We start from the raw sequence: 22,772 nt of genomic DNA on the forward strand, positions 1-22,772 counted from the left end.
CATGAAACGTGTTTAAACAAACCGCGCTTTTTTATCAACGGATGCAGAAACAAACACGGCGAAATTTTTAATAATAAAAAAGTATCAAATTCAAAAATTGTGTTCGCAAGGTAGTTTTCACTCTTTGAGCTTGCAGTGTCAACGACCCCATTGCTCTCTAATTAATAAACCTTTAGTGTTGTTTGAATTTTTATTCAATAGTGAAAGTATTTTAATGCGTGAAATTTAAACTCACTTGTAATTTGCGCACCCTGGGCCCGATGCTAATTGTGGCCCTTCGGTCTTATTAATTTGTTTTTACAATATGTGGAACTCTTGCACAATATTTTAAGACACATGTTAAATCCATTTTAAACACATTAGGTCTGAAACATGACATCTCTTGCACATGGCTGTAGAAGAACTTTTCAGCTGTTTTTTAATAATTAGTTTTAAAACTACTCTCTAAAGAAGTTCATTTTTACCAAGATTGAGACATAAAAACGTCTTCGTGCAAAGTGTATTGTAGGGAAAGTCTAATAAGCGGGTTGGAATTTTGACAAAGGAAAGTAAAAGTAATTTGCTGCAGTCTTTAAAAACGTTAAGACTTCATTCTAAATTGGAGAAGTTTACATTTATCAAGTTACAATAGGACTTTCTCAATAATTAGTGTTTATGTTTCTAGGAAAGAATCAACTGTGTGCTGGTAGTTATTTGTAATTGCGCAGTAGTTAGTGTAAAACAAACATTGTAATGATAAAAAATGCTAATATGCAGGGTTTTTACAACAATGATGCTTGCAATCCATGGGGTTGTGCGGGGTCTGACCTGTTCTGAAAAATTACAAATGGTGCCTTTTACAAATGGTGGTCGACAGTTAATTTGAGAAAAGACATGAGCTGCAAGTACCAGTGATCCGAATATTTAAGGAGTTCGACCCACAAATAAGCTACCCGTCTGATAGATCCAGGAACCATAATGTTTAAAGATGCACTCTTACTCCCAAATAAAATTTACAACAGTTAATACAAATGGTTTGAAACACCAAAAAAGATGAATAAGTGTCGAAAACAATGTTTCTTATAAAGGATAGCGAGTCTTATTTGAAAGACAGGTGCAGAAAACGTGGTATATCTACCTTGTGAGTCTATAGTGGATCTCAGTAAATCGTTTAGCATTCACCAATCATTTAATATTTTTGAGTTTTCAGCTATTAAATACACGGTTACAATCTTTTTATCACTATTTGATATTTTCCATAATGAATTATTTAGTAAGAAGTTAAAGGTTTATCACTCAAAACTACGTCATAACGTCGTATGGCGTAACGTCGTGGCGTAACGTCGTGAACCGACCATTGGGGATCTGCTTTTAATGAGGTAACATTCAGCCCAAACATATTTTGCAATATATAAAGCAAGTTAAAGCTAGTTTTGATTTTATTTAAATTTGAAAAAAAATATCACTCTAATAGCTGCCTTTGCTTAACTCTTTATGAGGTGGTATATAAACTATAATCAATTGAAATTAAAAACTGTTATGCGTTTAGACGGTCGGTCCATACTGCGGGTGTAAGCAATCTACCCCTTCACACTCCCATCCGAAAGCCTTTTCATAGCGAATACTCATTTATTTGGATAGCCCCGGTACTTGATCATGGTTTGCACTTTTTCATGTAACGTTAACGGAATAAAAATACAGTCGGCGGATGATGTAAGATCAGTAGTCAGTCACATTCAAATATAAATAAATAAAAAAAAAGTGAAAAATATTATTGGCCATTGTGGGGGTCGAACCCACGACATTCGCGTTATTAGCACGACGCTCTAACCGACTGAGCTAAACGGCCAGATGTCAGATCGGATGAAAATGTTAGATATATTCAAATCTACTAAAGTTACACCTATGTAAGTTGTCAGATTTTCTAAAAAAGCTTAAGAGTCAATGCTCATAAATAAAGGCAATCAAAGGCTCATAAATAAAGGCAATCAATACATTTAGTGCAATTGATATATGCGATGTAGCCATATAGTAAGGTTGCAATAATAAAGCTTTGTATAAAATGATTATTCTAAAATTAGACACAACACGCTAAATTAAGCAAAGGGAGACTACCTAAATAAAAAATGAAGATTAATTACTATGAGTAGTTTCCCTTGTATTCCTGATCGGCGTGGCAACAATTTATATTTCATCGGACTGTACAGAAAAACATAATTTAATTTATGGTTTGTGAAAAGTTAGATGTATCAGATGCATCCTTCAGTACGCTATGATGTACAAATGAATTTAGGTTCCCGCGAAATTGCAAGTGATAAATCAGGATAAAAAAAAAAAAATTATGAGGGGGTGTAAACTGTACCAGTACTGTATATTCATGCAAGTTTTAACTAATTGGTAGCGTTCAGAATGCTTGAAAATGGTTCCTTTATAACTGTATTCTTGAAAACAAATCCTACGGCACGAGACATTCCCCCACCCCCGCTTCTACCCCATTAGATAGCAAACACATAGATTTGGACCAAAATAAATTAAATACCTTTCACATACTCAAACCGCTTAGTGTCGAAGTCTTGCTACATATTTGGTTGAGTTGAGTTTGGACCAGTATCTAGAAAAAGGATCACAAAGTTGAGAAAGTTAAGAATAATCAGTGTGTTGCACTATGCATCGTTTATTCATATTATTATTGAAAATGTATTTTTTTGAAAAGGACCCAAGGTATGCACCTGGATTTAGGACTAAATATATTAATCATCTTTCCATCTTAAAGTTATTTTTTGATAAAACAAGTACCCGTATGGAACTCCTTTTTATTGTCATCACACTATTACCTCCCTTGTTGATGACAACAAGGGAGTCTGTAGTATCATTGAAACCTTGTCTTGTTGCACATTCCTAATTAATTATTTCTCGCTTCAGATAATTTGGCTCCATTCAAGAAATAATGCTGCACTCTCTTCGGATGTATTTAAAGAACGAGTTGACTATTTACATAATCGGAATCATATGCGCATATCCATGACAACCACAAATATCACATATCTATACGCAAATTATTTTCACTACGCACAAAAGAGTTCCAGCGAAAAATTATTTTTTAACTTTATTTTGTTTAACTCAGTTGGGAGAAAAAGCATCTACCATAGCCGGTCGTAAGATAGGTTCAGCCCAACCCTCGTGCCGGGTGTTCTACGAAATCTCGGGGAGCCTCTTTTCCGCAAAACACCATACGCTCGGGATGGGATGCACCTTTCTTACACTCTCGGCCATGGAGGATACTCTCCACCATAAATACATGAAATTTACTGGTATTCTTCTTAAAAAAAGAAAAATCCGACCTTCCTTACCTATTTCATGCATGGCAAAGAACCCAAACTTCCATATGGACATTCCGACGTAAACGAAACATTCTGCTTGTTTATTAAAACTTGGATAAGAGGCGGACTAGAACACTCTCACCTTGGTGGTGCTCGAATTAACTTACAACCTCTTGGTTGAGGAGAGAGAATCTGTGGCACTAGAGTACTCTCACCCTGGTGGTGCTCGAATTAACCCACATCCTCTTCGGTGAGGAGCGAGAATTTGTGGTACTGGAGTACTCTCACCCTAGTGGTGCTCGAATGAACTCACACCCTCTTGGGTGAGGAGCGAGAATCTGTGGCACTAGACCACTCTCACCCTGGTGGTGCTTGAATTAACCCACGACCTTCTGTGTGAGGGGCAGTCACTCTCCCCCTGGTGGTGCTCGAATTAACCCACAAACCTCCTGGGTGTGGGGCAGACACCTGGGGCACACTGTTCTCTCACCCTAATTTTGCTCGAATTACCCCACGACCTCCTGGGTGAGGGGCGGACATCTGAGTCACAATGTTCTCTCACCCTAAGTTTCTCGAATTACCCCACGACCTCCTGGATGAGGGGCGGACACCTAAGACACAATCCACTCTTACCTTAATTTTGCTCGAATTAACGTCCGACCTCCTGGGTGAGGGGCGGACACCTGAGTCACAATGTTCTTTCACCCTTAATGGTGCTCGACTTAACCTACGACCTCCTCGGTGAGGGACAGACACCTTTGTCACAATGTTAGTTCACCCTTATGGTGCTCGACTTAACCCACGACCTCCTGGGTGAGGGGAGGACACCTGAGTCACAATTTTCTCTCACCCTAATTTTGCTCGAATTAGCCCACGACCTCCTGTGTGAGGGGTAGACACCTGAGTCATAATCTACTATGACAATAGGCAAACTCTGAAACATTTTATAAGCAATTTTCAATTACTACTTAAACATGTCTTTCTCAAACTTCATATCTTATATTTTATATAAAAAAAACATGAGCATTGTTTATTATCATCGCATCTTAGTTTACATGTTTGACAAATTGACTTAAATGACATAATGTTTGAATTTTCTATTCCGTTTTGTAACATATTAGCACCAGCAACACAATGCGTTGCCTGAAGCCATAAGCTATATCAATATCTATGAACCGAGAATTTAAAGCTGCACCCTCACAAAATGTCCATTTTTACAACTTTTTTTATTTCTTGTCTTGGAAAGAGCAATTTTTGCATAAATATCTGCAAGCCAATGATATAAGATTGCTTACACAAAATCAGATCGTAGATTTTCATATTTCTGTTCGAACATTAATGTTTTATGGCTTAAACCGTTACTAACGGGTTAAGAAAAATGCATAAAACATCATTTTTTGAACTTAAATATAAACATCTGCGATATAATTATTTGTCAGCAGTCTTATATAACTGGTTTCCATGGATTGTCGCAAAAATTGGCTCGTTCCAAGACAAAAAAAAATGTCAAAACGTTCAATCTGTGAGAGTGCAGCTTTAAACACTGGATGAGATCGGATAATACGGGGAGAGACAGGGAAATAGTATAGGGAAATTCGTGAAAAATATATTCCTTGTATTATAGTATTATGTATGTATCATATATGTATATGTATCATATGTTCAAATGTGTAAAGATGCTAAATACAACGAAAAAACACTTACTACACAAAATACCAACTTATTTGATTAAGTTTCAAGATTCAAGATTTATTTACAGAATATCAAGAAGGCCATAGCCTATGTGGACAAATATATATACAATATGGTGTTTTCAGGTGATTACATGCATATAATTTACAGAACTAAACATCATAAATATCAAATACGCAAATACATCAACTTCATAAGTTCAGTAAATCAAAATATTTTATAATGCAATCTATTAATTAAATTAACGTGTTAATAACGTTATATGTTTAATCACAGATAAGTGGAAATAAAAGGTATAAATGATTAAGGCAAATATAGTAAGAAACTCTGCAATCAACATTCCCGTGTGATATATTACATTTTGTATTGTTATGTTATTTAGTTCATGCCTCTAGCGTTAGGGGCCAATCATTGAAAAAAAAGACAAACGAACGTTATACACAATAGCTCAGTTATACGCCAAAGGTTTATCATTTCATTGATAATAAAAAACACTGAATATTAGAATATTAATTTTGACTTTCGAATACCAAACGTTCGATCGAATATTCGTTTGCATCCCTGAATCGAATGATTCAAAACTTTTTTTTATACATATAAGTATTTGGCATTTTCAATTCAGTGTTTGTTTATAATAGTCAACATAAATTTAATGATAGCTAAATTTTAACAAATTTAAAAAAGAAATGTCACCAATATACATTCTGTGAGATTATTACATAGTCTAGTTTTTATTGTTGATGCAGCTGCAGGTTTCTTTTTGTTGGTGCTACCAGAATTATCCCGTGGTGTCGCCCATGTAGTGGGGTTTTGCTGTGACTACGATTACGTTGACTATGACCGAGGGAGCGATTTCGCAGTCTCCTCTGAAGAAGAGATAACAGAAATTAGTTGATCAATAGATTCAAGAATAGAAATAGTGTGAGGAAGGAATAACAACATCTCCAGCAAATCAATCTGGTTTATACGGTGTTTTTAAAATATTTTGCTACATTTTAAACTAGCCCTATTGAAACAAATAAGAAGATAATTGCATATTTTTTTAAATTAAAGTTCAACTTAAAAGTATAATGTCTGACATTAAAAAAAGAAATTAAGTAATTGTATATGTAAGAACAATTATTAAACTTGTTCAGTAATTCTGATGTCCCTTACAGTCATATGTAAAACTATGGTGTTTATTGAATACATCATACCATGTGGGAAATATATCTCAGGATTCAATTTTAACAAAACAAAATAAGTAATGTGGCTATTCAATAAATGTAACATTTATGACAAGTCATTGAAATGTATGTGATTATTGGAATGTTAAGTAATTTAAATCTTAACGTTTAGTGTTGTCTTGAAAAGTTTAGATTGACATTCAGTTATTGTTCAATTATTATAGAGTATTGAGTGCATCAGTACACGTATTCATCTAGTCTCTGACTGCATTAAAGATGCACTCTTCCTCCCAAATAAGATTAAACACAATTCATACACTTTTTTAACTACCAAAATGCTGGAAAAATGTCGAAAAATGGTTCTAATGAAGGATACCGAGTTTAATTTGAAAAAAATGTTGCATAACACATGGTATTTCTACCTTAAGAGACTATAGTAGATCACAGTAAATCTTTTAGCACTCACCAATCATTTAATATTTTTGCGTTTTCAGCTAATAGATACACGGTTACAATTTTGTTATCAATAATTAACATTTTCCATAAATGTATCATTGATTAAGAAGTTAAAGGTTTATCATTCAAACGTTATGTTTGTTATACATGGTCATGCATTAATAATAAGAGTGTCACTTTAATTATTTTAATCCCGATACGTTATAATAGGTATCATTTGAAAGGGATTGTTTGCGGATTATAAATACATGTTTATTAAGTGACCGAACCTCGTAAATTGCACTGTATTTCAATTGAATTGGAATTGCCAATTGGACGTTATAATTTCTATTTATTTCTGTCTAATATTTACATTTCCGTTTTATGTAGAAAAATAGTTTTTCAAATGATACCAAAACAATCTGGGATAACCAGTCATTGAATACTCACATATTTGTGTACAGGATACCTTAAATTTTATAGATAACTGAGTGATTGCTCTATGTGTGTTTTAGCAACATGACTATGGGGCATGTACTTGGTGTTATAAAACAAAACCTTTCCGATATTCCTGTCCACAGTTACCTAGTAGTTGAACTGCATTTTTGGCTAGTCGAGCTATCTGATTTGAGCGATTCGGACCCTAGGGTGATCTCTTGTACCAAAAAATGTGCTCTTGTACTATTTGATACACATAATATACAAACAATCCACTTTTGGTCGTATATTTTTACATATTAAATATTTTAATCTTTCATACAATCTTGAATGATAAAAATGGTATGAATTATTAAAAAATGTCTATCATAGAGTACAAGAGCTCATTTTTTTATATTTCTCAGTCCAAGAGATCACCCTCGGGACCGAATCGTTCGAATCAGATAGCTCGACTGGCCCAAAAAAATGCAGTCCAAATACCAAGCGTATGTGTACCCGTCAGCTGTCTATATTTCTGGGTCTGAGCCGACCTGTGATTTCTCCTGCACCACCATATTATAGCCGCAAGTACGAGTGCGAGGATCAAAACAATGATTGGCCTGAAAAAAAAAAACATCGACAGGGCCTAAAAATGGCTTGGTTAGGGTTACATTGGAGAATGGTGTTAAAGCTGCACTCTCACAGATATACCGTTTTTACAACCTGTTTTATTTGTTTGTCTTGGAAACAGCAAAATTTTGCGTGAATATCTGCAAACCAATGATAAAAGATTGCTGTCAAACGATCAGATCGCAGATTCTTATATTTCCGTTCGAAAATTAATGTTGTATGTCCTTAACCGTTTAAACATAGCTATACAAAAATGCGATCTAATTTTTGTCAGCGGTCTTTTATAACTGCCTTCCATGCATTTTCGCAAAGATTGGCTCGTTCCAAGGCAAAAAAAAATTGTGAAAACGTTCAATCTGTGAGAGTGTAGCTTTAATGTAGTCTTCTGTATAGAGCATTTAAGGGTTTAAACTATGTATTGAGAAGCACTTAGATTTTGTTTAGTTCTTCATTTTTTTTCAAACTGACTATAATAACGTTAGGGTCGGCGCCTATTTCGTAGGTAGGGTTGGGTAACCCGAACCAAATGCATGTTTAAGCCCAGGTTGAACGAAAGTTGAAACAAATTATAATAGGGGTACTGCGTTGGTGTAGCTAGGGCATTATGACACGGAACCCTTATAATATTTTTATACTAGGTTACAAGACATGAATCTTGTAAAGTAATATATTATTCTTCATTTACAAATGTGTTTAATATCTAAATTCTTAGAAAAAATCAAATACTCTTAAAAAATTATGTAAAGTTGTGTTTTGATAACATTTTCACTGTCGGGATTTGGTCTGTGTACATTAACGTGTTGTTACCGAGCAAGACATTATAAATATCCCCAAAAGAGAGAAAAACATGCACCATGCCACAGTTTCTAGAAACTTCTTAAGTCTCTTAATACTGGATTAAACTAAGCTCATTATTTTTGTTTTTCAATAATTTGCATAATATTTTACTCTTTAAGAGTTATTCTACTTTATTTAAAAACAGTATTATCTTTATGATAATCGCAATGAACAATTTTTCATTTAACAAAATCCAGTCATGTTTTGGCTAATTGAAATAAGCTACTTAAGCCAGGTGTAAAAGATTAAAAAGGTCGGGAAACCGGAATCAAACATTTTATCTCTTGCCTTAGATGAACATTTTATATATCTAACTCACCAAAAGAACCATTGTTTATAGAGGTCCTCTATATCTTCACAGCATTTGTCCCCACAACAGTACTGGAATTTGTTGCAGCTGAAGATGTAAATCGTTCAAGATTTGTAATTACATGTATTAAAATTATGTGTGTGGTTAGGTATTTGATATGTACATCATGTTTCCAAGTTTCCAAGTTTATTTCGTATAACTCATGTCACAAAACATGACAAAAAGAGTATTGAAATATATATATATATATATATACAACTATGTAAAGAACGAGAATAGTCTCAACATTTTAAGACATAATCTATAAGAATCAATAAATTTAATCAGTGTCATCTAATATTAACATTATACCTTTATAATGGAGGAGGCATTTAAAGGGAAACAAAATACATCAATATATGTATCATTATGAGAATCTAAACATTATCTCTTTAATAAGCTTACAGAGTTTTTCAAAATGTATACCTGAATCAGGTCTTATTTGCATTACTTGTTTAAATTTAATAGTATTTGGATGTCTAATATATTTATTATCAAGACAACTTTTTCTTTTACCAACAAATTCTTGACATTCCAACAAATAATGATATTCATCTTTTATCCTATTATCGTTACAAAATTAACATTTTCTATCGTTGCATTCTACATTATTCCAGCTTCCAATTTCCACAGGTAATTTGATATTTCTAGTTCTAAATTTTATCATATATCGCAAGAGTTTGTAAGGTGTCTGTACAAGATGATTTTCAAATTCAAACTTTTCTTTATACAGTCTATAATTTATACATTTTCTAGAGTTATTTATAGTAGAAAACCATTCATTAATAAAGGGATCGGACAAGTTTTGATAAACAGTTTTCTTTAACCATGATCTGTTTTTAAAGTCATGACTCTGCCCAATGTTAATATGCCCGCATTTAATCAATATTTCCTTAATATTACGAATCCACTGGAAATGGGACTGTCGTGGATTTTCGGAAAACATAAATCTACTTAGGACAATATTATATAAAGATACAGTAAGTTTAGGTAACGGCGGGGTTATTAATTTTGACCAAAAGTCAATCAAACGAGTATTAATGTTAATATTTAGAGGTTTAACACCAGTTTCGCCATATACAATACAGTTTGGTGTACTGCTCTTGACACCTAACACATATTTCAAATACTTTAGTTGCACTTTCTCGAGAATATTAATATTACCACAACCCCAACATTCACATCCATATAACAAAATAGGTTTGACAACTTTGTGAAATAAATCAATTTGCAATTCAATAGAAAGACTATAAGTATCTTCCATGGCCGAGAGTGTAAGATAGGTTCATTCCGACACAAGCGTGGGGTGTTTTGCGGAAACGAGGTTTACCGAGTTTCCGCAAAACACCCTGCGCGAGGGTCGGGATAAACCTATCTTACACGAGCGGCTATGGTAGATGCGTTTTCTCCCACCTCAGTTAAACAAAATTTAGTTAAAATGTATTTTTTGCTGGAACTCTTTTGTGCTTAGTGAAAATAATTGCGTACGGATATGCGATAATTCGTGGTTGTCATGGATATTCGCGCAGTGATTCAGAGTGTGTTAATGGTCTGATCGGTCTTTAAATAGTTCTAAGAAGAGTGAAGCATTATTTCTTGAAATATGCGTGAAAACTGTTTTCTGGTGACATTTGAAGCGATAAATAATAAACTAGCGTTCTAAATATTGCCACAAGGCAAGGTTTCCATGATGCGCTACAACAAGGGAGGTAATTACAATGTGGTGACCACTAAAAGAAGTTCCATACGGGCATTTTATCTTCGCCCGTGGGCAAGATAAGAATTTCTAGCATGGTTAAATTAATGGATCTACTTATCTGAGGTGGGAGAAAATGATATCTAGCTTTCTACAACAAAACAAACATAGCTTTAGTGGCTTGCTTTGCGATATATTCCTTTGCTTTGAAAAACGAACCACTTCTACTAAATAACACACCTAAATATTTATATTCGTTTACTATTTCTAATTTATCATCGCATAGAAGGAATTTGTGTTCAACACGTCTTTCCTTCGAAAAATAAGCAATTTTGTTTTAGTGGTGTTAACAGTAAGTTGCCAAATTTTACAATAATTTTCATATATATTTAGAGCATTTTCCAGATCTGTATATGATTGTGCCAATATGACTGTGTCATCTGCATAGAGCAATACAAATAACTTTAAAAAATCTATCAAACGAACATCATCATCATGTTTATACACAATTGTACCATTAACAATATTACTATTTGCAAAGAAGCTATGTAAATCGTTCACAAACATAGAAAATAACAACGGAGAAAGGCTCTCGCCCTGCCTTACACCTATAGTACAAGGGAAATAGTTTGACTTTACACCATTAACACATACACAACTTAGCATTTTCATACATATTTTTTACAATTTGTATAAATTTCCCTGCTATACACATTTTATCTAATTTAAGCCACAAGTAGCTTCTATTTATGGTATCAAATGCTCCTTTAGGCCACACCAAATTGATATTTCGTTCCGCGGATTTACCGCTCCTATTTTTTTGAAATTGTAAAAAAAATATTTTTATTTTGTTGTGTGCCCGCACCTCCATTTTGATCGCCAAGCAGATTTTTTTTCTGGTAATAAATTATTAAAAGGCTAAAAATAATCGAGTATAATTTTTCTACGCTAGTTTTCGTGTTTTTGTAAAGGGAAGTTACCGGTGCGAAGTGTTTTTATACTGTATATCGATCGGTTTAGCATGGGTTTCAATAAATTCAATCAAAATTGCGGCTTCCGGTATAAACAATGTGGCTCGGAGTTTGGAAATTAAATCTTATTTTTGACAATAAATATATTTTGAGCATGCTTGAAGTCATTGTTGATCGTCTCATGCACTAAAGGATCATTATTTAAAGCAATCATTATGCAATAAAGCATGTGTATCTGAGACTGGTAGCGATTATATTGCGTAATTTAGTTTATTTTGGCTCTAAAATACCTTAATTATTTGGATGAACGTTACCGTTTTTTCTTTGCCGATTGGTCTAGTTTTTCTTTATTTTTATTTTGGAACTACTTTCTTCGTAGAGTAACAAGTTTTGATTGGTTAATATTGTTGTTTTTATTTTGGGCGCGAATTCTAGTTTTTTCCATGGTTTTTGTCTTTACATATCTTCATTCTGTGTTTGGTTTAAAAGCGGATCACTTCGTTTTTTTGAGAAGAATTATAAAAAAATACTGGAACATGAGTTATTGTTTGGTCCAAATTGATGTATCAAGCTCTTTTTTGATCAAATTCTGACAAAACAACAGTTTTGAACAAATATCTTTTCACCAATAGCGATATAAACACTGGTCTGGATATACCTCAACATAAGTAAGCCTAAGTTTATCACCTTATATTTTGTTTCTATTTGCAGCATAATCCGGGATTGTAATGCACTTGTCAATTGTAACCACTGCCCCGCCCACCCCTCGCCCTTGTTCTAGGTGTATACCGGGGACAGCAGAGGCAATTGACTGTGTTTTTACCTTTCAGGTGGCCCCGCAGTGCATAGTGAATGTGTTTTTGTCTTCATATTGAAAATAGTTGGGAACGCGCCTCACATAGGTATTCGGGGTTGCGGGGCCATTTGGCAGGGATTTTACCAGCAGTGTGTCCCTGCAGGTTGGGTATTTTACCCGGGTTTTGAAAGACTGGTAGTCAACGTCCCCGCTATTCCGGACTTAGGGGGGGAGGGGCATATACAATTGGCTGGTGCACAAAAACATCTAAATAACCAAAATAAGTACTCTGAAAAATACCCTTGTTCTTTTTGTTTTAATAAGCACATGTCATTGCATTTCCTGTGATAATAAAAACAAAATTTAGTCAATGTTATATGGAGTCTGATGTTTGATGATGCCTGTGTAAGTAAGTGATCATTTTTTACAAATCCCAAATCAATCCTAAGTTATGTCTAAATACAGTTGCATATGATGTTAAACTGATTCAAGTAGATTTATATAAGTCGTTTCAAACTTTTTACTAAAAGCAGGGTTATTTATTATCATGAATGATCGTCATATTAAAGTACGTTTTAATTATATAAGAAATTAGATTTATCCATATAATGTTTATACTAAACACGGATGAATAAATAGTATGTATTCCAACATTTTCCCAATGTCCATTAGAGGTTCAGTTCAAGATGGCATTAAAATGGGTTTAAGGGCAATTATTTAGAACAATCTTTCTTACTTATATTGAATATAAGGAAAAATATATTTTTCGCTCTTCGCTCGCTTCGGTTTTTATGAAAACTGACTAATTTTATTTTTATTTTTTTTTGCTCGCTCGCTTTTATTTTTTTGGCAAAAATCTGAGGAACTAAACATTAATTTGGTGTGGCCTTAAGATCTATAAAAGCACAAAATAACTTTTTCTTTGAATTATGAAGTAAGTCTATTAACATATTTATGACAAACATATTGTCCACTGTTGAATATCCTTGTCTAAAACCTAATTGATATTCACTTAACAAATCATTATTAATGACAATTTTTTGAAATCTGTTATTCAGTATTAAGGTACACAATTTACCAAAACAACTCAGTAAAGTGATTGGTCTACAATTTACAGGATCAGATGTATCACCTTTATTTTTATAAATTGGATGTATAATACCAACGGTCCAGTTTTGTGGGACGAGACCTTTATCAAAAATAATGTTAAAAAGTTTAATACTCTTCTTTGAAACAACTATAAGAATATTTGATATGTTCATTTAAAATATTATCTTCACCACAAGCCTTATTGTTCTTTAATTGTTTAATCGCTTTTTAAATTTCATCATATGTAATTGGCATATTTAACTCATTTCCGTCAATATCAATATTCTTCATATTATCGTCGTTCAGGTCAATATTATCAGAATTAGCGTTGGAGTTTATATTTTTGAAAAAAATATACATATCTTCTAAAGATGCATTGACATTACTAGACTGTTTAGATTTCAAAACTTTCCAAAATTCTTTTGGCTTAGCCTTACTCATTTACTTCAGTCTAATAGCCTTTTCTTGTCTATAAATGTTAAAATTGCTATTCAAAACTTTCTTATAATGTTTACCTTGTACATTCAAATTTTCTTTATTTGCATCATGTTTCTTCAATTTAAACTTAAACCTAGCAGTATGAAAGTTCCGTCTTGCCGTTTTACATTCAGCATTAAACCAACATTAAGCAGTACCATTGAATAATATTTATATCTACAATAGAATAGTTGCCCGTGGAGAGAGTCTCCAACTAAGCACACATCAATTCGTGTAGACTGTTAATTATACTTATGGCCAAAAGTCTTGTCCAGTCTACAAAAACTACAATATCTAAAAGTCTTCTCCGGTCTACAAAAACTACAATATCTGTTTTGTTTTATATCGCACACTCATAAATTTGGTATCGATGGAAAGAGGACATTAATATGCATTCAATGAAAAAATAATTTTTGAATTTGAGCCAGTACTGCCGGTACAGTAATGGGTTGAAAATTGGCATTGAGGATTTGCAAGGCACAAATGAAACCCATACCGGACAAGACTTTTGGCCATTAGTATATTTAGTTATCATAACACTAGCCGATTTAGTTGGCGTCTGCCCCCTCTAAAATTGTCTTATTGTAATTTGTTTATCAATATGGGAGAAAAAGTATTAACAGGCGCTCGTAATGCATCATTTCCGACAACAAATCGTTATTTTTTTCCATGAAGGAAGTAATCCCAAATCCCAATGCAAACAGTTTATGCCATATACTTTCGGTGCTTAGGGATGGGCGCATGTCAAAAGGTTGAGCCCCTAAGTTACACCCCCTCTAACGTCAATTCCTGGACCGCCCATGCCATAATACTAACAAGTATACTTCCATATGTTAAACTTATTAGCTCGACTATTCGAATAATAGGTAGGCTATACTACTCGCCCCGGCGTCGGCGTCCGGTTAAAGTTTTAGGGCAAGTTGGGATTTTCATTTATAAGTCCAATACCCTTCATTCAATTGACTTAATACTTCACACAGTTGTTCAGGGCCATCACATGATGAGGTTAGATATCTCCATATTGTTCTTTACACAGATTATGGCCCCTGATTGACTATGGAACTTAGGTTAAAGTTTTAGGGCAGGTTGGGATATTTATTAATAACTTCTATACCCTTTGTTCATATGATTTAATACTTCACACAATTGTTCCGGACCATCACACAATAAGGTTACATAACTCCATATTATTTTTAATACAAGTTATGGCCACTGATTGACGTCGGTTAAAGTTTTAGGGCAGGTTAAAGTTTTAGGGCAAGTTGGGATTTCCACTTAAAACTCCAATACCATTCATTCAATTGACTTAATACTTCACACAGTTGTTCAGAGCCATCACATATGAGGTTAGATAACACCATATTATCTTTTATACACATTATTGCCCCTGATTGACTATGGAACTTAGGTTAAAGTTTTAGGGCAGGTTGGGATATTTACTTAATAACTTCTTTACCCTTCATTCAATTGACTTAATACTTCACACAAGTGTTCAGGCAGGACTATCACCCAATGAGGTTACATAACTCCATATCCTTAATACAAGTTATGGCCCCTGATTGACTTAGGTTAAAGTTTGAGGCAAGTAAAAGTTAAGCAGTTGGGATTTTAATAAAAAAACTTCTATACCTTTCATTCAATGCACCTAATAAAATTCAAAATTATTTACGACCATCTTACAACAAGACACATAACTCCAAAATTTTTTTTTAATTTTTTTTAATTTCTTTTAGGGTTGGAAGCGAATATCCGAGTATCCGGATATCACGCAAGTATTCAGATACCAAAATGGGTATTCGAATATTCGTTAAGAATTAAAATTTCAATGAAATATCTTAGCAGAGACATAGCAATTGTTATAAAACTTTTCAGATGAAATATTTCAGGTGATCAACAGTGTCTGTCGCGAAGCGGGTATGTGTCACAAATCGTCTGCTAATTGGGTGTTTGCACAAGGCGTGATATTGTGTCCTTGTGCAGCACCCTGTGAAGTACAGTACTATGACCTTGTTAACAATGACAAGTGTTGTTTTATGATCTCAGATGTGCTTAATTGACACTAATTGGCACTAGTTGATATTAAACGGATTGATCATTAATCCGTAGGAATTGATCGATGGTTGGTCACGTGACAAAGATGGACGTGTTAAATTTTCGGTGACAAATTTTATCAAGTTTTCTGGATATTTAGAGTGTGTTTCGATAGAATTTATGGATATTTATGTGGAATTATGTGCATTGGTGAACGTTCGTGCGAGTGATGGGAAAATCTAGTAGAAACAGGGCCAATAAACGTAAAAAGGGCAGTAGTACGGACGAGGAGATAGTAAACATTAGTAAATCATACAGAATTGGAGGCCCGGCCGATGAAACAGAGGGTCAACCATTAGTAAGTGAAATTTTAAATCAGACAAACTCTGTTCTTTTTGACGATTCTCCAGTATTTAATGAGTCTGATTGTGATAATTTTGATACTTCTGAGCCTATACACTTACCTGGAGCTATGGCGAGTAAAGTTACACCTGATGTAGCTAATGCTGATATTGCAACTGTGCTGAATGTATTAGAGAAACTCCAAGTCCAAATGAATAACGTAGAAGCCAGATTAGAAACATTAACTGTACTAGAAGAGAAAGCAAATAGTTTTGATAAGGATCTCAAGAAATTATGGACCTTAGTGCACGATGCAAATAATCGATTTGACGAAAAGCTCGCAAAAACTGATGAAAAGGTTGAACAGATTGACTTTCGTCAGGCTGAAATAGCATCAAATGTTGAACAATTAGAGCAACAAAATATGAAAATGCATGAAGAATTGGTATACCTTAAGTCACAAAGTATGAGAAATAATCTCATATTCGGTGGAATAGAAGAGTCACCAAGAGAAACACCCGCTGATTCAGAGGTTGAAGTCCGTAAGTTCATGACTGAAAAGTTAAAAATAGCTAAGGAGATAGCTAACAATATGAAAATTGAAAGGGCACATCGCACTGGTACACGTACTGAGGGCGATAACCGCCATCGTAACATCATCTGCAAGTTTGCTGACTTCAAAGATCGCGAAATGGTTCGAAAACAGGGGCATCACCTCAAGAAAACGAAACTATTTGTCAGCGAACAATTTCCACCGGAAATCACCGCGAAACGAAGAGCGCTAGTCCCTAAAATGAAGGCTGCAAAGGAAGCTGGGAAACGGGCCTGGCTGGTATATGACACCTTATATATCGACGGAAAGCCGTGTAAAAGTAACTAGGAATGGTCGGAGAATGAACTGAAAATAGTTGTGTGGAACTGCAATGGACTCACTGAAAACAAATTATCAAACGAAGACTTTTTAAATATCATTGATGGAAACGGTATAGTTATTCTTTCTGAAACATGGACTAATTCTTCTTCAAATATAAACATTGATGGATATAAGTGTTTTAATTATTTTCGAAAATACAAACATAAAAATGCCAAAAGAAACTCTGGTGGTATTGTAGTCTATGTTAAAAATGAAATTTGTGGCGGTATAACAGTTGTTCGCAACCATTATGATAGTATCATTTGGTTGAAAATTGTTTATTGAACTAATTAACAACCAAAATAAGACAATTATTGTGAATTTGTGCAAATATTTATTGCAGGCTAATAACAGAAGGACTCTTTTAATTAATGACCGTGTATAATTAAAATATTTTTGCAGTGACTTAAAGTTTATGTTGTTTATATTGTTTAATATAGTAATTATGTTTTCTAAATGTTTTTTTCAAATGAACATTCTCCATATTGCTTTGACATCGTTCCAGATTTTGATTGTTGACCACTGTATTGTTAAATTGTATGTAATAATTATTTGTATACTTTGTGTATGACGAGATGCATGAGCATAAGTCTAAATAAAATTCTGTTCTGTTCTGTTCTCTGTTCCAATAACAAGATAAGGGTCGTGCAATCAAGGCTATTAATTACCAATCGTATTTTTGATGAATATGCATGAAGAAATAATTGCTATCTGATCAATAAATACAAAAAAAAATTTTTTATCTTTTCACCTTTCAATCAAATACTTATTTCATATTTTTCATACGATATGTAAACATGTTTAGTTTATTGATAAATAAAAAAAGTACACGCATGTTAATAAAGAAAAATCAGATCGTCTTTTTGTCTCCTTATCTTTTCCGCAATCATATCCTTCATTACAAAACATCGCAGAAATTGTAGGTATTGCATTAAATCAAACAATGTAATGAAATAAAATTACTATCGACTATCAGATACTAGTAATCAAAGCGTCATTTAACATGAAACTGATAAATAACAAACTCGAAAGCACGTGGCAGTAACCAAGCAACCACCTCGGCCGAAGTGATTATCAAATTCGAGAGGTGTTTATGTGCAGTGTGTGTATACCATGTGATAAATTACGTCATATATGCTACGTAGGAAGGCAATATTTTTCTTAAAATAAAGACTTAAATTAAAGATAACTTTTCTCTTACTTCACCATTTTAAATGAAACAAAGGCCAGTCTATGCCGCTTAAATAGCCCCACCTTTGTTTTATAACCGGAGTTTGATAAGGTGATTAGTTTCATCAAACACTTCGACAAACCTGTTTCCCAAACAATGTTTTGACAGTGCTCCTTCAGACGGCCGTATCGTGAAAAGGTTTGTCGAAGTGTTATAAGAAACTAAACTCACAATCAAAATTTGGTATAAGACCGAAGGCGGGGCTCCGTAAGCTGCATAGACTGCGCTATGTTTCATTTAAAATGTTAAAAAAAATGAAAAGTTATCATTGTTTTAAGTCTTCAATCGAAGCAAAATATTGCCTTCCGACGTAGCATTTATGACGCAATTTATCATGTGGTATACACACACTGTATGTGATATTCATTACGAGTTTTATGACGTAAAATGAGTTGTTTAGCTTTGTTTATAACATTATAAATTATTAAGACTGAGAAAGAATGAATGAAAAAGTGAAATTGCCATATGACAAATTATAAATTAAGTGGACAATTATGTCAAATAACGAAGAAGGTGGGTGACATATAATCGGAAATTTACTTATTATGAAAAACAATTTGATACGAGTATCCGGATAGTATTCGAATACTCGATACGAATATCCGGATACCGATTTGGTATCCGGTTTCCATCCCTAATTTCTTTTGAAAGGCATATTTATATATTCTTTACCACATTTTCATAATAGGAAATCAAGTCATTTGAATGACTTGCGTCATTTTTCGGGTGGTGGGAGGGCAGCATCAAAGTCACCTCATGTATTGAATAATTTTAGTTAGGTTTGACATAAATAGACCAAACGTGGTAATATTACATTGTTATTGTATTCACTTCTAAGTCAAAGCGGCGAAGTCGAGCGTGCTGTCTTACGACAGCTCTTGTTATGGTTCATACTTTCTATAAGTACTGCTACTACAACTGTACCAACAGTGACCAATAATACCATATTTCTTTTTGTTTTGAACTGAATTTTTTTTCTAGGTTTAAGATCGAAACACTACTTGCTGTTCAAATCCCATGTAAACTTATATAAAAGGGTAATTTAGTTCTGTTTAAGAAATGAAAATATAATTACACCCTAAATTACTAAAATGTCATTAATATAAAGGGAATGGTCAGCTTTAGCGAAATCATTTGTTTATATTCGGGAGTCCAAAAAGAAATAACGGGTTGAAAGCATCTCAGTACCAAACTACACTAGCAAAAGATGCTTAAAGCTTTACACTCTCACAGATTGAACGTTTTGAACTTTTTAAAATTATTGTCTTGGAACCAACCAATCTTGCAAAGATGCATGAACAGCAGTGACTTGCTGCTGACAAAAGATCAGATCGCAGGTTTTCATATTTATAATAAAAAAATGATGTTTTATGCATTTTTCTTAAACGGTTTTAGCCTTAAATTATTTATTTTGAACGTAAATATGAAAAACTGCGATCTGATCTATTGTCAACAGTCTTATATCACTGATTTTCTGATATTAACGCAAAAATTGGCTCATTCCAATACAAAACATAAAAAAGTTGTCAAAACGGTAAATCTGTGAGAGTGCAGCTTTAAAATAAAAATGATTTTTAAGCATCTTCGAACAAGATACAACAGTTACTAAAACAATAAACTTCAGAATTTAGACACATTTCGTTTTAGTGTTGACAACTTAATGAAGTTTATATGTTGTATTTAAAATGGCATTCTTATTCAAAATCAATGCATACACATGTATAACAAACAATGACTTTATGTGATAAACCTTTTACAACTAAATAAATTATGCAACTAAATTATGGAAAATATTAATTACTGATAACAAGATTGTAACCGTGTATTAATTAGTTGAAACGCAAAAATATTAAATGATTGGTGAGTGCTAAAAGATTTTTGTGACCTACTATCGTCTCATGAGGTAGAAATACTGTGATTTCTGCACCTTTCTTTCAAATTCAACTCGGTGACCTTCATAAGAACCATTGTTTTCGATATATATTTCGAGTGCACATTTAACTCATCAAGAGCATCTGTCTACATTCTCTAATGGATTAGATGCTCGTCTGCAGACCTAGATGACATGCGTTTGATCCCCGCGAACAAGATTTTTTTCGAAATTGCTTTTTAAATTATTATAATTATAAAATGAATTGGGTATCTTAGCAGATCACCTTGGTATGTTTTGCAAATTTCTTAGAAAAGCTTTATCTGATAACATGAAAAGTTATTTAATATAACAAATAAAGTAAATTTGACACTTACTAGAATTTGCGTGACTCGAACAAACAGGTATTGCACTTATCCTGAAAAATATGAAAAGCAAAAATTTATAGAGAAATTGTTTGTTTCAGTGTAAGATCGATATTTCTTGCATACCGGACGTGTGTTTCCGGTCATGTGACCGGTGCTGGAAAAACTCATCTCCCCCCCCCCCATGTAAGATGAGTCACGCGTAACAACGTGCCACTTCTTATTTCTTTTATTGTATGGTTTATGAAAAGTATATTATGCAATTTCAATAAAGCGGAATCAAAAAAAAAAATAAGTATACAATACTTTTAATTCAAACTGAAAATAAAAAATCGTAAAAGCGCGATTTTAAAGGATCCTTTTGACGTTGATAGTGATTTAAAATTACTGCGCTTTATGATGTCAGTACACAACGTCGCACGCGCTTTTTGGTGAAATGTACAAAAGTGCGTTTACGTCAATTTTTCCACAAATTCATAATTTAGGTATGCAAGAAAAAATATCAATCATGTTTTTCCGGTCCGGATCGAAAAATCCGACCCTCGGGCACGCTGCGTGACCGGTAACTCGACAAGCATGGTTACCGGCTTACGCGCGTGCCCTCGGGTCGGACTTTTCTATCCGTACCGAAAACACATGATAGATACTTATAACATTACACCGCGAACAAGATTGTTTTATTGTTTTGTTTTCGAAATTTCTTTTTTAAGTATTATAATTATGAAATTAATCCTATCTAACCATAGCTGATCAACTTGGTGTGTTTAACAATTTTGAGTGAACACCAATATTTATACTTCATGAGTGGCTCAGCCACTAGTAAAATATTCACTTTTTGGTGTTCACTAGGTGAAATATATCACCATCATCATCATCATCATCATCATCATCATCATCATCATCAATCAATCATTATAATTAACATTTTCGAAAGTAATAAAATTATACCTTTAAAATAGAGCACAAGGATTGAAAGTTTCCCATGATTATGAACTATACAAATAGGTTTTGAAAATTATCAATGTTCAAATTAACTTTTTTATAAACTCCTCAAACACCACGACCCAATGCAAAGAAGATTAAGAAACAACTAAAGTGTCAAGACGTAAATACTTCTATCTATATAGATGCATAATATATAAACGACTCACAAATTCCTATTTTTCATTTTGGATGCAGTGTTGAAATGATATTTAAACCCTGACTAATACATAATCATAGCATGACATCATTTAAAGGTGATGGCATTTGTTTTCTTTTGTTTAAGACATGCGAACGCAGTACTGCACGCCAAAAATCCTGAAACCAAAGCTGAAACTGGATTTGTATCAACAAAAACTCCCTATATAAAAAATGTGAATGAGGTGTCAACCAGAATAAGGTTAAGTAATAAAAGGAATTTAATCTAGCATTGTATATCATTATTTTGTGGAATGATGGTAATTAGTAACAGGTTATGAGTAATAAAATCGGGGAATAAGGTTAATTGGTGGAATATGACATGTTCCATCAACCTCAATATCTTCATGTTTTACAAGAACATTAATAGATGAACATATTGACTGAAATACTAAAGAAGGCCAAAGATTAAACAGATTGGTATCTGCCAATCCACGTAATTTTGGAAAATAACAATAAATAAACGCAAGACAAAATAGAAGTTCAATCAAATTCATAGAATGCAGACTTATTATAGACAGATTTATTCAACCATTTAAAAGACATGTTCCAGTAAAATGAAATTCATGATAAAGAACATTTCGAGTCAAACTATGACGCGACAAATGATGATCAAATTTTGGATATGGAGATTTAGTATATAAATGCTTACAAATTCCTATCATTCATTTTACACGCAGTGTTCAAATGATATATATTTTTAAAACGTGGTCATCTTTTGACATAACAAATATGTGTTCATACCTACACATGTATATGAGTAATATTATGGACATGAATCTTCATGAAATTACTTATTTTTTCAAACTTTGTTATTTAAATGAATCACGCATTATTTATCTTTATCTTTATCTGCGACTCGAAATGGACAATTGTAGGTATTTTTAAGTGTTTACCTTAGCATACAAACAATTCTAAAATTGAAAAAAAACTAAAAAAATAATTTGCATTGCACTTCGATAAAGCTAGCACAGGGTTCAAAATGTA

At 33.4% G+C, this 22,772-nt stretch overlaps 1 protein-coding gene and 1 non-coding gene across 3 annotated transcripts; both read right to left on the reverse strand.

Annotated features, from left to right (window-relative positions):
* Positions 1-1,754: 1,754 nt before the first annotated feature.
* Positions 1,755-1,828, reverse strand: Trnai-aau (transfer RNA isoleucine (anticodon AAU)). The gene has a single exon. It is a non-coding gene; the product is annotated as a tRNA-Ile (tRNA).
* A 3,073-nt stretch (positions 1,829-4,901) lies between these two features.
* Positions 4,902-21,691, reverse strand: LOC128217265 (uncharacterized). 2 transcript variants are annotated; one of them, XM_052924419.1, is made up of 5 exons: positions 21,555-21,691; positions 20,619-20,659; positions 8,796-8,873; positions 7,526-7,629; positions 4,902-5,857 (listed from the first exon to the last, which is right to left on the reverse strand). In XM_052924419.1, exons 1-5 carry the CDS (start codon positions 21,588-21,590, stop codon positions 5,826-5,828), a joined length of 291 nt encoding a protein of 96 aa, XP_052780379.1. In that variant the 5' UTR covers positions 21,591-21,691; the 3' UTR covers positions 4,902-5,825. The 2 variants fall into 2 exon arrangements, with proteins under 2 accessions (XP_052780379.1, XP_052780291.1); XM_052924331.1 differs by having other exon boundaries at positions 7,511-7,629.
* Positions 21,692-22,772: the final 1,081 nt, after the last annotated feature.

Source organism: Mya arenaria, chromosome 1 (genome assembly GCF_026914265.1).
Source record: "Mya arenaria isolate MELC-2E11 chromosome 1, ASM2691426v1".
NCBI classification, from domain to species: Eukaryota; Metazoa; Mollusca; class Bivalvia; order Myida; family Myidae; genus Mya; species Mya arenaria.